The 16609-nt window shown below is 36.0% G+C and overlaps 1 protein-coding gene across 1 annotated transcript in view; it reads left to right on the forward strand.

The window, feature by feature from the left end:
- The first annotated feature begins 1306 nt into the window (after nt 1-1306).
- Nucleotides 1307-16609, forward strand: part of LOC121313540 (laminin subunit alpha-1-like) — a 67255-nt gene continuing 51952 nt past the window's right edge. Inside the window, exons 1-3 of the mRNA XM_041246212.1 lie at nt 1307-1577; nt 14841-15011; nt 15638-15750. Of these exons, the coding sequence (XP_041102146.1) occupies nt 1514-1577; nt 14841-15011; nt 15638-15750 (348 nt within the window). The 5' untranslated portion in view covers nt 1307-1513. The remainder of the gene's footprint in view (nt 1578-14840; nt 15012-15637; nt 15751-16609) is intronic.

Here is a 16609-nt window from a genome sequence, read left to right on the forward strand (position 1 = left end):
CAAACCATACAGCTCCTCATGCACATATAGCACGCAACAGAAACATTGTAGATTTTATGGCAACACCAAACAGAAGAGAGTCCTCTCATGGTTTAACCTTGGGAGCGTCTTTATGATTAAAGTAATCAGAAAGGATAAATATTATTCTCTGAAATTGTATGGTCAATATCTTCTTGTGACTGTCCAGGCAAAACAGAGAAGATATTTGTCTCTACACCTGGTGATAGAGCCTAATGCTTGGAGGCACAAGTGCAGAAATATCGTTTACCACCGGGGTGTTTCACAACCTGTATCTTATATCAGGTGAGGAGGTGTTAATTACAATCCCAGTCATGTGACACAGATCAAGAGTGTCTAACCCTGTACAATGTACATGAACACAGGACACATGCGGTCTGAGTTGTAGTAGAGTTTGATTAAATTAAATACAATAGCAAAACAATTTTACTATTTCTGACTGGGAAAAAAAAAAAAAAAACTGAAAACTAAGACACTTAATTTTCCCGGGACGTCCGGTAACCTTATATAACCCTATATAACTCCCCAACACCTGAAAGACGGTTAAAATTACACTCTCGAATAAATTGCTTACCACAACAGACAACACTAATTCAAAGATTTTTGTTTATTAATATCCTGAAACAGTCACATAAATGCTCTACCAAAGTAACATACTAAAAAAAAAAAAAAAAAAAAAAAAAGAAAACTTGTTCTGTTTATGTAGAATTTTGAAGAGGGAGACTCAATTTGAGGTTAGTAATAATATTTAGTACGTGCATTAAAATACAAATAAAATGACAAGATTCCTGCTCTGTTTTGTGTTTTCCTTGTTTTAGTCTGCCTGAACACACGTGAAAGGGATTATTTGCACGACTTAAAAACAACGTAATTCTAGCATTTTTAATTAACTTTGCAATACTACTGGTATGGATATAAATGCTAAAAAACCAACAATAAATAGAAGGTCTCCCATTTTTCCATGTTAAATGATTTTAACTGCTGAATGGGGCAGTGGCAAGCTGCTGCCTCAGCAACTGAGGAACATACCAAGTCAGAGGGATTTATTCAAACATGTGATAATTTTGGCAAGCAATAATTAATGAAAGAAAACTTACATTTTTTTTTAATAAATGTATAATTAAAAATAAATATATGCATATGATATTTTCAGTGCTCATTCAGTAGTCTACGTTTTCTGGTGACCAATGATTAAATAAACCCACTCTGTTTGGAATGGTGCATCCCAGAGCCTGTGTGAGTTTGTAGCGGGATAGACCAAGTAGAATTTTCAGAAACAAAAGTTGGAGTGGAAGGAAGGAGAGATTCATCAGGAGTTGGGGTGACTGGTGAAGAGAGGGACAAACCAAGAACGAAAAAGAAGGAAGAAAGGGGATTCGGATTTGAAAGCAAAACGAACAGTAACAAGTATTTTGCAAAAAAAAAAAAAAAAAAAAAAAACACATTCCCTGTCATCTACTGTGAAAATAAAATTAACCCACATGCAGTGTGGAAAATGAAAAGCTTCTTAGCATTGATTCTGCTGCTAGCTGCATCCTCCGTGAAGTGCAATCAAAGAGGTGAGGTGGAAATAATTATTCTCCTTTTGAATGTAATGATCAGTGATGACACAAAACAATAGAACAGTGCACAATGTGCCCTTCTGTATGGCACTGACAATATTCTGACTGTTCAATTAATATATATTGATTTAATGAGTTTCATGTATAAAAATATTATAGGGTTAAATCTATATATTGAAATTATGTAACTTAAAGTTCTTTGCAATATACAGTACTACTGTAATATTGCGTGTGACGATTAAAACAAATGTATTGTCATTATATTGTTTGCATCCTATAAATGGTTTTATTCATATTGCACAGAATTATATATATATATATATATATATATATATATATATATATATATATATATATATGTATATGTGTGTGTGTGTGTGGTGTTGGGTGTGTGTATGGTTTCCTAAATAAATCAACGGATCTTGTAAGCGGCAAATTAGATAAGCTGTTGATTTATTGTTGATTCAAAAGTGCCATAGGCTAGCACTATTGTAATAGTCGTTACAGATCACCATTCAGTAGTGAGTTCACGATTTTGTCTTTGTAAAGATGGGTGAGTAAAGATAAGACCTTTTTTTTTGTACTATTTAAAATTCTGAAGTCGTCGCCTGCTTCATTCATTCACATGGTGTCGAATGGCTTTTTGTATGACCTGCCCACACAGACTGGAATACATTCCAATCCATTATTATGCAAAGTAATGTCTCTGAGCCCTTGGTTAGGCTTTCTCTGAAGATGTTGCTGATATGAAAATACTAAACTTATTTAAATAAATTGGGTGACCAATACACAGGGGTGAAATTCTCAACAAAAAAGTGCAGGTACTCATGCACAGCTGGGTGTAAACATTTCAAAATTGAGACAAATTGAGTGCCAATGAATAAATAAGTTTAGAATGTGTACATATTGGTACATGATACATTTATAAATACAAAATAAGCCTTAAAAAATAACTGTCCAATTATAACCAATTCACGATAAACAAGGAAGCTGAAAACATTAAAAGCTTTGTACCCTCTGCTTGTATCACTCAGTCATGTACTGTAATAGGACAGTTAAGTTAAACCTTAAATTACAAGCATTAAGAAATATTACACTGTGCATTAACTGCTGTAGAGAGGGTTTTGTTTCAAGATATCCTAAAAAAGGGATGATGTTATAAAAAATGTATAAAACAAAAAAAACTGCTATTAAAAAATGATACCAAAAGGTCTAGTCAAACAATGCATAATTAGGGCTAAAATGTATTATGTAACAGGCTAATTATGTAATTGGCCATTTTAATCCAAGAATGCTCTGAAATCATCCCCATACTTTCCAGACCCTGGGTACTCACCTACAACAGGACATGGCCATGCTACAGTAATAGCCTTGTATTAGAACATATATCCCTGTTTCTTTTATTTAATTTGTACTTATTACTTATCTTACAATAATATGTTCTGTGTGCTTCTCTGTTGTGTTTAAGAGTAGATTAATTACCATGATCTATTCCAGAAAAAAACGTTTTCTCAAGCAGAACCAGTATAAAAGTAAACTCTGTATTTATTTTTATCCCTGGTATTGTGGTTTCTGCACATGAAACCAAGTGGCGAAAAACACATTTTCATAAAGAAATATCATTATTATGATTTATTTCTGCCTTTTTTTAGATGTACACACACATGAAAACTCACATTTATCTTAAATAAACTCTTCAAAATGTTTTAGAAAAGGAGGCATTGTACAAAGAAAAAACGCCTCACCATTATGGTTTCTATTGATCAGCCCTCATAACAGAAAATACTAGGATCACAGCAAAACAAAACGTTGATCACTATGCTTAACATGTACCTTGCAAGTTGGGCCTGTGTTTGAAAAGCATGAAGCACACCCCCATCTGTATCCTGATTCTGACTCTTATCAAATCTGAAGCAGCACTTTTTAATCCTGTTTTTTTAATGTTAATCCCTACTGGCCCACACAGCACTTGCCATTTTAGAAACTTTCATGCAAATTCTGGCAATGTGGTAAATCGGTGCAAGGCAAAACCCGTTATGATAATTATTTCTAATATTTATAAACTACGTAATTTATGGAGAACACTGATGTGGCTCTTTGCCTACAAATTAATGTGCAGCGATGTTCGTTTTGAATATTTCAGATTTCCGCACTAAAGAAAATAATTATTACTTCATAAAAATCAAAATTACTCCACACCGCTGTTTTCATGTTGCACTGCTAAGGTCTCGTCGTTGGTCAACAAATGAGCGCTAACACAAAGTGAAATGGGTGGAGATTTGTGACTCATGCCACAATGAAATCTGATCAGAATGAAAGCTCGGCCAATAAACATGTAGTGATTATACTGATGTTAATGGTGGCCAATAGCAGCTAACAGAAATAGAAGCAATATGAGGAAACACAATGCAAGCACAATGCATTTGAGAAACGTTGCGCTAGTGGACTGTGTGAGTGGATGGAATGCATTTGGAACGCGGTTGAAAAGCAGATTAAATAAGTCCCAGTACCCAGTACTGGCAGTACAGTCCCGGAATGGAGTACTGGGGAGTACTGGCAGAATTTCACCCCTGCCATAACATAATTTGAAGACATTGAATAAGACTTCTAGTAGAAAAGTTTGTCATTGAATGTGTTAAGTTTCTCTTAGCATATCACAATTATGCAGTACTGTTTAATAGTTATGGATGTTGCTGATATCACATGTTTGCTTCCACAACTTCCTAACAATCTTGTTTATCTGAATATGAAAAGTACATGGAATGTAAATCGCAGTTTTTAAGCTCACAGGGGATTAAAACTTTGATGTTGAAGCATAGGTTTTTTATAGAATGGAAATGCTGACAACTGTTAATTTATATAATGTAGTCCATTAACAATTACTTGTCTGAAGGTTTTAATTCATTATTTATTAATGCATCAAAACATACTTTCCTTAATAGCGCAGATATGTACCCTCTAGTTTACTGTAAAACAAAGATGAGGCAATGGTTGTGAGGCACACCCTGGGTCGCAATGCTGTAGGTTCAGAATCTCTGGCTTAGCTCTAACAAGCAATCCCCATTTGCAGAGTGATTCTGCAGTTGAGCCCTTATCTGTACTACTGAAGACTCTGTCACTTGGGTGGGTTTCATTAAATAATTCTAGCAAGATAAGCTAGATAAACTATTAATGTATTTTGTTAAAATGTTGATTTTAATAGCTTAGGCTTCGGAAGTCTTCTCAAAGCTGCACATATTCTGAGACAATTCTTTAAATTGCTTATGGTGCAAATAATGTGTTGGCTACTTGCAGGCCTATAAAGATGTTGGAGCAAAAAATGTACATTTATTGTTGGCAGTCAATGGATGACCATTTGTAAAAAAAAAAAAAAAAAAAAAAAAGTGGTCTGAATGTCTATTTATTCAGTATTGTGTGATGTAATGGATCACCTCCTAGTGGCAGATGAGTTAATAAAACTGACAACAGTATAACACATGTAATGACTAGAGAGCTTGCTCTTTAGTTGAATGGTAAGATGTTGGCTTTTGGGTGGTATGTTCTACCTTTCCATTGAATTCAGTGGGTTGAAATGCCCATTTATTTTAATGACAACATGCACAGGGCTGAATTTGTCAACTTGACTTGCACAGTCCACACAGATGTGTATAGGTGGATCTCAGGTGAATAAACGTCCTGTCACCACCATCAAAATCAGTGCTTACAGTTAAATTATGCTGCAGAGTAAAAGAAAGCTATTTACACTGCTGTGACTAAATAAAATTCTGAGCCCAAAGTAAAGTTTACACAGTCCTCCTGGTGACAGATGTCACCTTGGCCCCTTAATCACAGAGCTTAACTTTCACACACCTTGTGAGTCCAGGTGTTTTGGTTAACTGGCTTAAAACTGTTTCTGTGAAAAAGGGTATTTACTCCCCACTGTCTCTGTTTCAGATCCTGTTGTTTCTTAAATTCCTTCCAAACCCTTAGGCAGCGGTCCAGATAAGCTGCATACCTGCCGTTTTTACGAATTCAAAAATACAAATTTTGCTGTGTTACTCCTTGTGATATGAAATGCCCAATTCCAAGAAGTATACGATAGAGTGCCTCTGTCTTGAATGGATGAAGGCTTTCTGCCGATGCAGAATTCCAGTCACACTTCCATGCATGACACCCAACACTCATTGATAAAATCTGAGTGAACATAAACGAAACCAGGTCCAATAGAATTAACAATCTGACTTCTTCAGTGGGACACTATGTCAAAACTAGCTTGTTTTCATTTCTATTTAAAACTAAGATCTATAAATGCCTGATTTCTGTAGAAATTTGTGTTTCGCACAGTGGCTTGTCCTTGTTGTCCTCCAGTGTCCAATGCTATGGATAATGTGTGCCTGCTGCTTCTTTGGTTAAAATTTGCTACAATAAGCACTCCTAGAGATCCCTCACTCCTAGAGATCTTCAAGGCTTGTCCGGTTCCTTACCTAGGATAAAAACAATTTAATAACAACATTTTTTTTTAAATTTTAGTAATATTTCCCTTAACTGGTTTTCATTCCTCGGCATTGTCAGATTATATTAATAAATTCATTTTCACAGTATGAGACACAGTAAATTTTATTTTTCTTTTTAATGCATATTTTTCACACTGCACTCCTTTTCACATTGTGAGCATTCAAATTTCCCAGTGACGCAAAAGCTGCTGTTTTATTTTCATCATGGGTAACGTCATGCTTGAAGCTATTCAGTAAGGAAGTATCTTTCAGTTTAACCATTGGTTAATGAGTAGCTCAGTAATTGCTCAGTTCCTTCAGTATGGAAATTAATGGCAGAAAACCAGACCATTCATTATGGTTTTTCACGTTCAAAACAATGCAAGGTTTTTTTTTTTTTTATGTGCTAGTGGTTCTTTATAGTATTTTATACTATGACATTCCTAATGTGTTTATAGCTGCAGTGATACACAATCTTGTTCATTCCAACACTAAAATATAATATTGGGTTTACCAGTGCAAATGCTAAATAGAAGGAAAAAATAGGATTTTTTTAAAATTGTATTATAGATTGAATTTCAAGAGGGAATTTTCTGATATCCGGAAGGTTCCCCTCCCCCTACTGATTTAGCAGTGCTGTTTCTAATTAGGTTATTTGCTTAGCTGATAAAATTAGAGAGGTCACATTTGACCATATTGAGCTCTGTGGGGCTACAGTATTTATTTAAATGTTGTGTGTCCTTCCTCTAAAGGCACAGTGACCCCACTGTGAGCTTACATCCTGTAAGATGCTTGTACTAGGATTTTTTCTACATTTCTCTTATTTCAAAAGGCAACGCTTACCAAACAGCTGTATTGTTGCAGAGAAGCACGTATTCAGTGTGAAAACTGTTAGTTGTTAGTCCAAAAAGTGCCTGAGGGGGGTCTGAAATGGCTATGAATTAACTTAACAAAGGACTAAATGTCCTGTAGCTATACTGCTAGGGACCACTGCTTGACCTGATGGTTACTGTTTTAAATGGTTTGGTCATTAGAAGTAAGCTGCCCTAAAATTACAATCACAGTGCCATGTCTATTATAGACATCTTACAAACCAAGTGCTTTAGGATACTAATATAATATAATGCTACTTGATACTTAATGATACAAAATGAGCAGTTTTTTTTATGTCATTTTCAAAGTGAGCTGTGGTCAGTGTAATTTTTTTTTCTTTCTTCAAATTACAGTTGTGTCTAGACTTGTAAATGATAAGTGGAGCTTTAGTGTGAGTCATCTGGTTCCTTGCTGGACAGTGTAACATTTATACGTATACATATGCTTTTGTGTTGGGCATACAGTATTCATGTTTTACAAACTGATATGCCTGATAATTGTCAAACCTTTGGGATAATGACTTAATTCACCATATTGTCTAGCAATCTCCTTTAGTGATCAATGGAGAGACAGCTGAGCTTTTTTGAGAGGTTTCAGAGGCTTGGTAGTGTTACTGCCTTCTCATCCATATAAACCTTGTCTTTAATGGCTACCTGACCCAGACTATTAGCAGAGTTGACATCAGATCTTGTACCTGGAGTTTGGTGTTATTGGTTAATTCTTGATGATTTTGTTTACAGTATGTGGGGCATGTAAAATAATCAGCTATTGGGATACAGACTACCTTCAGGGCCAAATTAACCTGCCTTTTAGATTAAAGACATAATCTGTCCAAAAGATATTACCAATTACAGAACAAAGCAGTGTAATTTAAAGTGACAACAAACAACATTCTGGGCTTAGAAAACCAATGGATGAAGAAAACAAACAGGGATTTTATACTGCCATGTGGGTCATTTTGACCCAGTCCCAGAAGTTAAGGGTTACATATTTTCTGCTTAAGATAACTGAACTGCATCAAATAGTAATGTTAGCACTGTTTTCCCTTGGTAGGCAGCATCTGGCTTTTATTAAATTTTATATTTATGTAAAATATATTTAGTGTAATATGTAGTAGATTATTTATTTAAACTTAAAATAGTTTTGGTATATTAAATAATTAAATAATTTTAAAGCCTCCTGATCGAGTTTAGTTCAATCAGTTTTGCTAAGTCTATATAGTCTGTCATGCTGTAATTCTAGCTTTGTGTTATGCAGTAATGTTGACCTGAATGTCTGGTCTGGATTAAGGGAAGAGAAAGAATGTGGGGTTCAAGATTTCTGAGACTAGCTCATTTTAAAAAAAAATGTGGTCTGACTCGAGCTACATTCATCTTTATCTGAATCAGATGCGGAGCAGACGCCTTTGTCTTCCATGTTATCTGATGCAGAACTCCTTGGAAAACCTTTGTAAGCAAAGAGGATATAGTTTAGTCTTAAGTTACTCAAAGCATGAATTTTCAGTTCAAGAGAACATAAGATCAACCCTTGACTACAAAAGACAAGTCTTTGTTACTTTTTCTAGTGGTACAACGTTCTGATGAAAAAATGATCTAGACTAGATAATTCGAAAATGAGACATTTTAGTACCTTTTACTGATATTTTGATATAGACGTTCAAATAAACTATATCACTTTGCTTGTTACCTGTGTAGGTTATAGAAAAAGTGTATCTTCACTGTTAAGGATGCATAATAATACCATATTTAGGCCATTCTATCAATTTTACATTTTTAAGTTTTCTTTCAACAAAAAACTTTTTTTGCTGTCCTAAACCTAAAGATCTTAGGAAATGTAAGGCAATACCTAAACTATAGGAAGGTAAAATGCCAAAAATACTTACACGTCCATTCATCGATTCTTAAAGCTTTTGGCAGCATGGCTAAAAACAGGCACAGTTGTAAAGGAGACTGCTAGGGTTATTATTGCCCACTTGGAATGAGGCCCATCTACCAAACCGCACTAACCAGCAGTTTGACTGGAGTGACAGAAAATCTCCCTTCTAATGGAACCACACAATTGAGACTGTTAATAGACGCTATTACAGAACTGCCTAGGAATTCTGAGACTGTAGGCATATAGCAGTGTTTAAAACATGCTAATGACAGTATTGTTCCTGAAAAACTTTGGTTCTGTCTGGTGCAAAAGTAGTTCAGAAGTCCTGGTAATTGAGCAGTGAATTATTTGTTTACCTGTCATTAACATCCTTTCACAATTCTTAAAGACAGCATTCAGATTTCTTTTCCAAACAGATGCACGCTTTTTGGTACATTTTTGCTTGCAATTTTACCATTTGTCGAGTGTAACTGTAGACGCTTCTCCCATTACTGTTCCAGTTTAAATGACTGTGACCCTGCAGCTATGCACCATGTAATTGAGGTTGAAACAAAATAATCTTCTTTTTTTATATATATATGTATACAGTGCCATGAAAAAGTATTTGCCCCCTGTCTGATTTTCTGCATTTTTGCACATTTTTCACATTGAACTTGGTCAGATCTTTTTGTGGTTTGTAGTAGTATACAGAGGGAGTCTGAGAGAAAAAATGACACCAAAGTTTCGTGCTTCTTTCATTTGTTTGGTGTGCAAGGTAATCAAACATGCAATCTTCAGGTATGAAAAAGTTATTGCACCCTAGTTAACTCAACCCAATTAAAGGGATAATTAGGGTCAGCTGTTTGAATACTTTGGTTAACAGTCAGGCCTGATTTGGGCCAGCCCTGCCCAATATAAATTTGACTAACTTTGGCCCTTACCATCAGAGTGAAGTTGTCAGCACACAGGTTCTAGAGGCACATCATGCCACGATCAAAAGAAATTCCTGAAAACCTCTGGAAAAAAAGTTGTTGATACCTATCAGTCTGGAAAGGGTTACAAAGCCATTTCTAAGGCTCTGGGGCTCCACCAAACCACAGTCAGAGCCATATTATCCAAATGGAGAAAGCTTGGGACAGTAGTGAATCTTCCCAGGAGTGGCAGTCCTGCCAAAATCTCTCCAAGAGCAAGGCGTAAAATTGTCCAGGAAGTCACAAAGGACCCTAGAACAACATCCAGGGATCTGCATGGCCTCTCTCGCCTCAGCTAAGGTCAGAGTTCATGACTCCACCATCAGAAAGACACTGGACAAAAATGGGATTCATGGCAGAGTAGCAAGGCGGAAACCACTGCTCACTAAGAAGAACATGAATGCTCGTCTCAAGTTTGCCAAAAAGCACCTGGATGATCCGCAAGAGTTCTGCAACAATGTTCTATGGACAGAGGAGTCAAAAGTGAAACTTTTTGGCCAACATGGGCCCTGTTATGTCTCACGAAAACCAAACATTCCAAATTCCACAGAAAAGAACCTTATACCAACTGTCAAGCATGGTGGTGGTAGTGTCATGATTTGGGGATGCTTTGCTGCATCAGGACCTGGACTACTTGCCATCATTGAAGGAACCATGAATTCTGCTCTGTATCAGAGAATTCTACAGGAGAATGTCAGGCAAGCCGTCCTAGAGCTGAAGCTGAAGCTCAGCTGGGTCATGCAGTAAGACAATTATCCGAAACAAACAAGCAAGTTTACATCAGAATGGTTGAAGAGCAAGAAATTTAAAGTTTTGGAATGGCCTAGTGAAAGTCCAGACTTAAACTCCATTGAGATGTTGTGGCAGGACCTGAAACAAGCAGGTTATGCTCGAAAACCTAAAAATGTCACTGAGGTGAAAAAGTTTTGCATGAAGGAGTGTGCCAAAATTCCTCCACGGCACTGTAAAAGACTGATCAATAACTACAAGAAGCGTTTGGTTGCAGTTATTGCTGCTAAAGGTGGCGTAACCAGTTATTGAGTCTAAGAGGGCGATTACTTTTTCACATGGGGGCATTGAGTGTTGCATAACTTTCTTTAATAAATAAATTAAATAAGTATCGAAATTTTGGGTTATTTGTTCACTCGGGGTCTCTTGTCTAATATTAGATTTTGGTTGAAGATCTGATAACATTCAGTGTCAGAAATATGCAAAAATGCAGAAAATCAGACGGAGCAAATACTTTTTCACGGCAATTGAATGCCAATCAACTTTACAAAGCTTCTTACTTGTTTGTTCATCCCCCACTGGGGACTGGAAAAAATGGGTACATTGTGCCATGTTATTTGTGAGATGTTATACTGCAGTCATAAAGAGTGAGTACACCACATATTGACCAAAGCCTGCAATTGCTTTGACCCTAGACAGTTATATTAAACAGCTTATGTTTTGAACTGGGGTTCTTAGCAGTACCTTTGTGAAGGTTACCATATTCTGCAGGTGGTCATCCTGTTTTCTTTTCCAGGAACAATATAATCAATAAAGAAACTCCTTCTCAAAGTTGAGAAGTTCCCTAGTCATTGTGAGCAATGCTGGAGTACTTTTTTAATGTTGAACCCATGCTGAAAAAACTTTGATACAATGCAATTCAGTATTACAACATTGTATCACAGTAAAGTATTAATTATGTAACCGTTTGGATGGAAGTATACAACTCCTGGAAACCTGGAAAGTCTAAATGAAGCCATGTATTTTTTAAAAACTAGATCACTTTAAATTAGAACATTATTATTGATTAACATTGATTTGGTGTCAACTGATTATAAAAAAGAAATACAAAGAACTTGAGTTTTTAACAACAGCAAAGAATATGCGTGCGTCCGCATCAGATGTCCCTTTAACATTGTGGTAATAATAAAAAATACTATATTTTAACAGAAGTCATTTCTATCTGAACTATGGTTGTTCATTACTGTTAACACTTTATGTCCAAAGCAAAGCATTTTAATTCATCTCCCAAATCCTGACTAATTTAACTACTGTATTAAGTGCAGCTTATTTTTATAGAATATTACCATATAATCCAAACACAACATACTTTGAAACAAGAGAAGGTAATTGGCAGAGTTAATATCGCCATTCTTTTGAAATGATTACTCATAACATAAAAGGTATGCTGTGTTCTTGTCACCATTGAGTACAAAATAAATGCATAGACTCACCACTGAAGCAAGTGCGTATCTTAGCAACTCGCTGACTTATGTACCATAATAGCGCTAAAAGAAGCGCACTCAAGGTTTTAATGCAAACCTGCAACAGGAGACTTCAAACTGGGTTATAATTTGATGCATTGATTCACCAATATGTAATCACAGCTTGTGGAAATTTAAAGACAGCTGATCAATAATCGATGCACCAATTAATTGTTGCACCTCTACCTCTACATATGCAGAGCAGAAAAGCATTGTGTGTATGAAAGAGGTTTTGGCTGCATGAGTAGTTATTGTCTTAGTTGATATATTGTGCTCCAAAAATAAACAATCAATACATTTAAGCAGGGCTTTCCTCCAGCCCTACTACACCCCCCTTAGTCTACACCACACAGTAACATCTAACTGTGAGTGCCAGATGTTTCTTCTGATAAAAGGCTAGGTGGTTAAGCATAATTTTCTATTGGGTCGATGTGTCCAATATTAAGCATTTTTAAAAATCTGAGCTGGGGAAAAAACTTGCTCATAGCCACCAGTGTTGAGTTGAAGTCATCTGTGTTTTGTATTTTAGTTCAAGAAGAAGCATGTTTCAGTAGGCATTGCCTTAGGATGGTCTTCTTCACACCAGTTTATTACAAGACAAGAGTCCTCTCATAAAACAGAAGTGTTTTGTTTGTGACTGCGACAGTTGTTTATTACACTCTTTGTCTGTCAATTTGTCACATTACACCGAAACAGCTTGAAATTGCTCAAATACAAAGTTCATTTTACAAGAGAGGACACAAAAACCTTGATATAAGACAGAAATAGTTACTGAAGATTGTGGCAGACTGAACAATGCAGAGTACTAAATTGTGACATTTGAGGTTAACAAAAAAATTAATAAAGCTCTGTTTAAAATGTGTATTTAACTCTGGAGCTGTTATTTTAGGTGTTCTTTATGAGATGGGAACAGGCTTATGCTGTGTAAAGATACCCTTGTTCTTTCTTTACCCACTGTTTTGCAGTACTTGGATGAATTGAGGTGGGGGACTTTTCCCTTGTTAGACATGAGCCTAGAAACTTGTTATTTAGGGTCCTTTGATAAAGTTTCCCAGCTTGACACTTTGATGTCAGTCTGTCTGTAGAGTTTAGTAGCAGATGTTTATGGGGGCAGTGTTCATTCACAACTTGTAAAGTGAATCTGAACAGATAGATAGAAATAACTTTTTTAACCAGTTTCAAAGGCCGTTTTGTAAAAAAGTGTTTTATCCCTTAAAACTGAAGCGTCTGTGTTCGCCTGCTGCCCCTTATAACATATAATTAGCATAATTCCCTTTTTTTGTTCCTTTTAATCTCAAAGGCCTTGTTACACTCTAAATTGCCCAAGGTTCTGTAGAATTTCAAGTGTCTCTTATTATAAAGATTACAGTCTGTGAATCACACCGTTAGATTATAGTCAGATTATGGTAAGATTTGAGATAGCAAGATAAAAGAGGTGAACACGGGTTTAATATTGTGCCAAAACAAAGTTCTGCATACATTTGTGCGGATTTGTTTTAAAAAGTTTATTTGTCCTATGAGGGTGCTTGTAGACCACAATGTACTTAATTTTATTTTATTTTTAACATGTTAACATTACCCTTATCGATGTTCAGGTGAAAACTGCTTATTTAAAATGTATCTTTTTATGTTGGCATTTTTTTATATTCTAAATTGCACAGGAAAACTGCAAAAAGACACAACATTTTTATCGAGAGTTTAAAGAGGTGTCAAAAGACAAGGCAGCTGTCCCTGGAATACTTGCCTCACACAGTAAATATAAATACTGTGCAAAGCAGGCTTCAAAGCTGCATCCTGCTGAGCAGCAGTTAGGCTAAAGATACAAAGTTCAACCCCCAGGCTATGCTTTTATCACCTGGGATTAAGTAAGAATTAAGTATAGTGCCTTTCATACCACAGGATCTCAAACGCATTACAGGCTAGTTAAAACAGAGATAAGTCTACAGTATCAAGATGTAGTAAAAATGACACACTGCTACTACTACTACTACTACTACTAATAATAATAATAATAATAATAATGTTATCAATAAATAATAACTTTTAAAGAAAAAGTAGGGATTGTTTCCATACTGGTGGGTATTCAGGGGAATCTATACAGTTAGGAAAGAACAGTGTGATTCCTTAATTAAGCAATAATATGGTGCTTTACTTTTGATCAGATGTTACCAAATTGTTCTGATAATCTTCTGTGGTTCTGTTTAATTGTAATAACATGTTTACACCAATCTGGAGGATCTGAATCTTTGTTTAAAATGAACAGTGATGTAATACAGAAAATTGAAAAGAATGCAATGCACACTCCTAAAGATTTTGTTATAAATACAATTTGGTGTTAACTTTTCTTTGAGTTGCTTTTGCAATTACTGTACATGATGAATTAATTCTGATATTCCCCGGGAATGAGTTCTGTCAGGCACTGAAGATTTGTCTTGAGTTAATGAACATTTTAGCAGGGTTCAAAATCAAAATCACAAACGGGGCTTTTTGATAGCCATAGTAATGGTGAGAACCTCTTGTGCACATTTATAATTTCTTGGATATCTTAAGTTTTTGAATGAAATAATGCCATGGCCAAATCTGTTGAGATCAATTCCATTGGACTTGACAGTAGTCTCCATTTACATAATACGATTTGAATATATAAATGTTTTTGACATTTAGAAATAATTCTGTGATAACCAAACAGGTACTGTCAAATTTTGAACGCACACTATATAGATATTTCTTCTTCATGCCGTTTGGATACCATGTAGGAGTCCATCATCTTCGCTTCGTTTGCAGAGTATGAAGTGAGTGTGGCTGATGGATATATTCCTTCTGCTTGTCTCCCCGCAGGTCTTTTTCCTGCCATTCTGAATTTGGCCAGCAATGCTGAAATCACCGCCAATGCCAGCTGTGGAGAGACTGGGCCTGAGATGTTCTGCAAGCTTGTGGAGCACGTCCCAGGCAGACCTATTCGCAACCCACAGTGCCGCACCTGTGACAGCGCCAGTCCAAATCCCAGAGGTAAAGGGGCTTTTATTATTTTTTATATTAGAGCTGAACCCCCTTCTGCTGGAGAAATGCCTTTTATATACTATATGGGATTATTTATAAAGCCAGTATCCATTGTAGCATGGCATAACAGCAAATGTATTGCTCATATACATGTACATGTTGCAGGTTATAATAAGGGTGATGCCATTGGTGGTGTGTTATATGGGAATAAGGGTTGCCTCCAACACATCAGAAGGTCATAATTGTAACTGTCCTAATGGAAAAAAGAAATAGAGCTGCAGCATACTGTTAGAAGCATTTCTGGTCATATACGCAACACAAGGAATTTCACATTTATTCTACATTTGCTGGCATTTTATACTAAAATGGTCAACTTACTTAAACGCTAAGGCTGCACTGCCACTTCTCTGCAATGTTATATGGTGTAGGCTACTTAATGTAGTGTTTTCGTCAGTATTTTTGATAGTTTCTTAGTATATTTGTCACCTATCCTATTCATTTGAAGTGTCCTGGTGTAATTCCAGTTCTGAGATTCACCACTTGGTACCCTGGGCACGAAACAAGTCTGTTAAGAGTGAAAGTTTTAAATTCTAAAATGGTGTTTTTGTTTTGTTTGTTTTTTTTTCTTCATGAAGAACGACATCCAATCTCAAATGCAATAGATGGCACCAACAATTGGTGGCAGAGCCCCAGCATCAAAAATGGCAGGCAGAACCACTGGGTAACAATCACCTTGGATTTGCGACAGGTATGTCAGCGAACTGAGCAAACAATAGCTAAACCAAAGAAACAATAGGATTTTTGCTTTACATACATTATGTGAGAAAGGGGTACCAAGACTTTTGAAATTCAGAATATTTCAGGAAGCTGGTAGGGTAATTCCAGATATGTGGACCATATCTTGGGAAGGTGTTTTCTCCATTTGTGTTTTGATGGGTTCCTGAATGCAAAACAACTGTGTAACTGATGCAGCCCCACTTGGTGAGGTGAATGTCTGTGAAGGTGGTGAATGCACATCTTCATGACCTTTGGAACACACTTCTCTCCAAGTGGAAAATTACCTAGACCTTGATTATCAGGTAAAGGACTTTCCAACCAAAAATAATTAATTAACTTAAGTTATTGATTTAAGGAGTCAAGCAACCCTTCTTTGTCCACATGAGCTGGAATGACCCAATAATATACAAATAAATACAAATTACATATTACATATTTCTTTAATATGAAGGATAAGAAATATGAAATGGGATATAGTATCACATCACACATGATTAGAAAAAACAGAAAAAAAAGCTGTGATCCCCGAGGCAACATCTGTCTACAGCCCAGATTTCATATTTGTTTTCCTGTAAACCTATATGTTCAGTCCATATCTTGTTGAATAGGGATAGTGTTTCAGAAAACTTAATATTGTCTGTATATGAATCTGTGTCTTTCACTTCAGTACAAAGACTATGGTACATGGAATAAAGCTATAAAAATATCAGTTGAGGTAGCTGTTTTCATTCTTGTGCAGGTCACATAATTGCAGGTATACACTAAAAACAATAATAACAACTTCATACCAGAGCCCGGGAGCCCGTCCATAATATGCCATATGCACCACC

This window comes from Polyodon spathula, chromosome 3, assembly GCF_017654505.1.
Source record: "Polyodon spathula isolate WHYD16114869_AA chromosome 3, ASM1765450v1, whole genome shotgun sequence".
Lineage (NCBI taxonomy): Eukaryota > Metazoa > Chordata > Actinopteri > Acipenseriformes > Polyodontidae > Polyodon > Polyodon spathula.